General features: G+C 40.7%; 1 protein-coding gene across 1 annotated transcript in view; it reads left to right on the forward strand.

The window, feature by feature from the left end:
- The window catches only part of HECTD2 (HECT domain E3 ubiquitin protein ligase 2), a 54,728-nt gene extending 50,429 nt beyond the window's left edge, over nucleotides 1-4,299 (forward strand). Inside the window, exon 21 of the mRNA XM_060241310.1 lies at nucleotides 3,139-4,299. Within this exon, the coding sequence (XP_060097293.1) occupies nucleotides 3,139-3,259 (121 nt within the window). The 3' untranslated portion in view covers nucleotides 3,260-4,299. The remainder of the gene's footprint in view (nucleotides 1-3,138) is intronic.
- Nucleotides 4,300-6,000: the final 1,701 nt, after the last annotated feature.

Here is a 6,000-nt window from a genome sequence, read left to right on the forward strand (position 1 = left end):
AGACTAACATGGCTACCCATCTTGATCTATCACCTTGAGAGAGGGCCCACCTTAAGATGTACTCAGAACAGTTGATCCGAATCCCAAAAGCCCAACTTCAGAATATCATGCTTTGGGACCCCAACCATCTGACCATATAATGAAGATGTTGTACGGTCCCAACTCCTGTCCTGTAGCTCTTCCAGTGTTTCAAGGAATGCAAGACAGAGCCATGTCCATTTGGGCCATGCCTGCATCCAATCCAGCATTGTCTGAGCCTGCTTCGGCGGGGAGCGCGGGATATAAATTAAAAATTATTTTAAAATTATTATTATTATTATTATTATTATTATTATTATTATTATTATTAAGAAGCTAGAGAATATGTACAGGATCAGCGGAGAGGGCTGCAACTACTTGTTTTGCCACCCAAAAGCAAATTCTATAGTGTCAGAAGTCCTTCCAGCCAAACGAAGCGCAGGCAGTCATTCATCCCCTCTAGATAAGGAAAGCAGAAGACTAGACTTGCTGGGAAGAAACATCTACTTCAGCTGGGCAATGAAACTGAAGGCAGCTAACTTTACAGTGGTCATGGGCTGCTACCAAATGTTAGTTTGTGAAGAAGCTACCCAGCGATAAACAGAGCATTCTGAAGTTCCTTATTGCAGGAGTCCAAAAGCTAAAGAAGCAGCAACTCAATGTAATTAGGCATGGGGCAGACTGCCATAGTAGATCCATGGCCTCTGGCACTGTCATAAGGAGATACTCGTTGCTGCACTTGTCAGCCCTCCCACAGAACATGAGAGCTAAGAAGACTTCCCTTTTGAAGGTTAAGATGTCTTTCGTGACCAGAGCCTAGAACAGGTGCAGCCAAACTACGGCTCAGGAGCCACATGTAGCTCTTTCACACATATCGTGTGGCTCTCAAAGCTCCCACCACCATTTTGGCCAGCAAAGGCATTTCTCTCTTTAAATCACTTCTTCAAGCCAAGCCATCCAGTAGCTTGGAGAATGCATTTAAAGTTAAAGTTGCTCTTTCATCCCTCCTTCCCCCCATCTATTTGTCTTCCTTCCTTGTGGCTCTCAAACGTCTGATGTTCATGTTTTGTGACTCTCAAACATCTGATGTTTATTCTATGTGGCTCTTATGTTAAGCAAGTTTGGACACCCCTGGCCTAGAAACTTCTCTGAAAAGCTTCAAAGCTCCTTTCCATGGCAGGCCAGCAATCATGCAGTCCCATGTGTGCCTGCATAGAAGGCCACTTAATAAACAACAGTTACAGATAAGTACAAACCTGTTTTCACTGTTTTTAGATTCTTGAAGGAAAGTTGGAATAAAAACGGTAGTAGATGCCTCACAGGGGTGTTGTGATGATAAAACTAAAGCGGAGAGGACCATGTTCACTGACTTTAGTCTTGGAGGAAGGCTGGAATAAAAAATGGTAGTAGATACCTAAAGAAGAGGTAGAAATTGTAGTACTGTGATAATTGCCCCCAATTTTTAGTTCAAAACTTTGGACCAGGCTACTCCAGCTTTTGTATCTTGGTAGCTGAATAGTTTTTTTCCTGGTGTTATTCTGCCCGCTGAAGTTGTATTAGGAAACAAGCTTAGGAAAGACAACATCATTTTTAGCTTGAAGGCATCATAAGGATCTCCAGTAAACATTAAAACCAAAAAGCTAGAAAGACACTAAGAATTAACCTTCAAAAACACACTAAAATCAATGAGTGACATCCTTAATACCAAAGGTCAGTTTTGTGATATAGCCCTATGGCTCTAGGCAGGGCTTATTTTGTAGCAGGAACTCCTTTGCATATTAGGCCACACACCCCTGACGCAGCTAATCCTTCATGAGCTTACAGGGGCTACTGGAAGCTCCAGGAGGATTGGCTACATCAGGGGTGTGTGGCCTAATATGCAAAGAAGTTCCTGCTACAAGAAAAGCTCTAGGGTAGTTTTACTGGATGCTTTATTAATGATATTGAAAGTTTCACATGTTCTTTCTGGACAAACTGTGGTCCATTTTAACTTATTTTGATCTTATCTGTGGATCATATCTAGTGAACCTAAAAATTTCTGATTTCTTATGTAATTTCCTTAATAATATGCATCAATTTTTCATTGGCTTCTGGTGTGAAAAGATGTGTCCACTTTCTACCTGGCTTCATCCAGGAAGTCAGCCCCTGCCCCCTTAGGTCACAGGGAGAGAACTTGCCATGGGCACAGAGAGAGAGAGAGAGAACTCTCTTGTCTGGACAGCTACTGCTTGCCAGGGCCAATTCATGCTTATTTCCCCCTTTTCCATACTTGGCTCAGAACAAAAGTGGAGAAGCATTGCTGCTGCCAGCTAACCTCCTATCCAAAGAGCCCAATATTCACACTGAAAATGAGAAGCCTAATGCTGTGATTAAAGAATGTAGAACAGGGTTCCTAAACAATTGAGCCATTAAAACTGAAGAAGGAATTGAAACGTCATCAAAATCTAGAGAGATGTCTTTTTAAGAAAGTGGCTGCATTGAAGCTACGTTCTTTAGGAGCACCCACCTTGTGAATTTCAGTTGGACTATTTCCAAGTTTGGACTTATATTTATTCATTTGGGGACGGGGGATTTTTGGCCCCTTTGGGGTTTCTGTTACCGCTGGCCTCTATCAATATTGTATTGTTTACTATGTGTTGTACATAATCTTTGTAATATATTTTTGCAAACTGTAAGACACTGTATTACTCGGTGGCTTTGATCAGTCCACCTCCTATCCATGGCTGAGCAGAGGGGAGTCTATCAGAATATTTTGTTAGTTCCAGATGTTAAGTAAATAAAGCAAAAATAATGTGAATTTCTAGTATTAATATAAATGTGACATAGGACTGCCAACAGATCTGGATAAAAATATCGTGATTTTTAAAAGGCTTAATGTGCAGAAATGGGCAGTTGAAGCTTTTGATGACAACTAATTTGTATGAAATGCTTTGAATGAAGTCCCTCTCGTTGGATGGTGTCCCAAGTCACATGCACATATATGTTTTACTCACAGATACATAAAACTGTGGATCAGAACAGAAGTTCAATTTAGAAATAATTATTTGTGAATTATTTATGACTAATACATGAATTATTTCTTATTAACAATGTATTTATCATTTCGTGCAATGTTTTTAGGTTACCCGTTGCTCACACATGCTTTAATCAGCTCTGCCTGCCTCCTTACAAGACCAAAAAGGAATTGAAGGAAAAATTAACCATTGGAATTTCAAATGCAGAGGGCTTTGGTTTAGAATAAGAAGACTTGAAAAGTGCAGCACATGTAGCACTCGCTCTCCTCTCATTGTGCCTTTAAAGTTCTTCAAATTCCTGTCTCTTGATAGTGTGGTAGTCTGTGACAGAACTGTGTAGTAATTTTTGTGTTTTTAAAAAGAAAAATACATTCTTTTTTCTGTATTGAAATGTTCTTACAACTTTCTTACAGCAAAAACAGCTTTGTATAATATTCAAGGTAATATACAGAGTGTGTGTGACAAGAACAGCCACTACCTTCTGAGGGAATGGCTGGTTAATGGATCCAGCCCATCATCTTGGTTGCCCAGACTATAAAGGCAAGAGGTTCAGAGAACTTTACTATTAATCCTCGCTGCTGCAAATCATGCTCTATCTGGAAATTGTGACATATATATAATATATTTCTTGATTACTTAAACCCAGTGTTGGATTGTTCTTCAGTCAGCACTCACACTACAGCAAAGTTATAACTACCATTAGACCTGAGACATGTGGATGTTTCTCGTGTTGAGGCAAAAAATAGTTCCGATGAAATATACAGTGTAAATACTCTGGTTTTCATTCTGAAAATGAATTTAGTTGTTTTAAAAGCATGTAAATAACTGCCTGTGGAGCAATATGATTTTGATAGTGCCATTTACAGCTAAAGATTTATTTTTACAAATTATTGAGTTTCAGATGTTATATATTCAGCTTTTGAAAAGATGAACAGAGTATAATTGTACAGGAATATAAAAGCTGCTATTTTAAATTAATCTATTCATGGACAGACTTTAAGTATTAAATAGTGTGCATGTTTATGATATCAAAGTGGTTTGGCTGTTGTACTTTTGTAACTGTAGTTTAAAAGAAAAAAATCAATGTGCATTGATAGACCTGAATTTGTATACTCAATGAACAAGTCACCTCTCAGCACAATGAGAAGTGTAATTTTTGATATTTTTAAATTATGCATCTTTTAATTAGAAACTTGATACGATAAGTCTTTTACACATCGTTTAAAATAAATTAAGCTTTTATATAAAATTGAATGTTACAAAATCATATCATGTGTTCTAGCTTTCATTTAACTTGTTGCCATAACCTATACACTTGCCCAGATGGATTTTTTTAAAAGAATTAGACACATTATTGGAGGGCTGGTCTGTCAATTACCTAGCAGCAATTACAAATAAATGGAACTTCCATTTTGAAAAGCAGTGTCTCTGATTATCAGCTGTTGGGGACAAATTACATGAGGAAGGTGTTGCTTTGTGTGTGTTCAGAGAGAGCCGTGCTCCTTTTTAAGAAGATTGCTGTCTTCCCAGGTTACTGCAATGCCAAGTATGAAATGAGTGATACAGCTGGAGAACATTCATCAATTTAAAGTGGCTGTCATATCACACTGAAAACCAGCTTTTCTTGTGCTAATACACAAAACACATACAAACGCTGCTCCTTGATTCTTCATTAGAATATTTCAGTACTGTAGAGCAGGGGTGGCCAACGGTTACTCTCCAGATGGTTTTTTTTTTGCCTACAACTCCCATCAGCCCCAGCCATTGGCCATGCTGGCTGGGGCTGATGGGAGTTGTAGGCAAAAAACATCTGGAGAGCTATCGTTGGCCACCCCTGCTGTAGAACAAGTTCTGCATTTACAGCCTGCAATTCATAACTCCTCTATCCCACTGCACTGAAACAGTTTTACAGCCCTCTTTGGTTGAAAATGATGTCAGAGATGTAAAATAAAAGTACATCCAGCATGGTGCAACCTTGTGTTTTGGTCTGAGGGTGAGAAAAGCTGCCCCTGCTGTAGAAGCAATGAGGGGGAGGAGGGTGGGTGGGCAGAGACTGGGTTTACAGACACGTCCAATCCTTATGCTTCTCACTTCTCCCTCCATCCCTCTGTCACATCAGTGCAGAACTGCCTACATGTGGAGAATATTGCTGAGAGCCCATGCCAGCCCAGCATCCCCCAGCCCCTTTCACAGTTGAGCTGGGCAGAATGGGGAGGTAGGCCCAAAGCCACCCCTCCGTGTCCCCAGAGGTGAAGCAAAGGAGGTTTTTCCTTGATGTGACTTAAAGGGGACAGCCTCACCAGCTCCACAAATCACACTCAGAAACAGCATAGCATTGTGTGGAAGTGCCCCAAATGGATTGGAGCTCTTCCCCATGTCGAAACAGTCTCCCTCCCTCTTGCGCAAGTGCCTCCTTCAGCCAGTTTGGTGTAGTGGTTAAGTGTGCGGACTCTTATCTGGGAGAACCGGGTTTGATTCCCCACTCCTCCACTTGCACCTGCTGGAATGGCCTTGGGACAGCCATAGCTCTGGCAGAGGTTGTCCTTGAAAGGGCAGCTGCTGTGAGAGCCCTCTCTAGCCCCACCCACCTCACAGGGTGTCTGTTGTGGGGGAGGAAGGTAAAGGAGATTGTGAGCCGCTCTGAGACTCTTCTTCTTCTTCTTCTTCTTCCTCAAAAGTCCTCACAACAAAGAGACAGTAAGGTCCAAACTAGACAGCACAGAAGGAAAAAAAATGGGAATGGATCGCCTGCCTGCCTTTTAAAAAGAAATTAGCAGGGGTGGGGGGCAGAGTATTTATAGATTTTCCTTATGGGTACCTTAGATTTTCCTTCAGAGAGCAAACAGCATTAAGGATGTGAAAATTAAGGATGTGAAAATAGTACGGGGGATGCATGAATCTCAACTAAAGAGCCTTGCAATTGTTAGTAATATTTCTTAAACAGAAAGAGTGCGAAAGAGTTTTGGAT

This window comes from Heteronotia binoei, chromosome 6 (assembly GCF_032191835.1).
Source record: "Heteronotia binoei isolate CCM8104 ecotype False Entrance Well chromosome 6, APGP_CSIRO_Hbin_v1, whole genome shotgun sequence".
NCBI classification, from domain to species: Eukaryota; Metazoa; Chordata; class Lepidosauria; order Squamata; family Gekkonidae; genus Heteronotia; species Heteronotia binoei.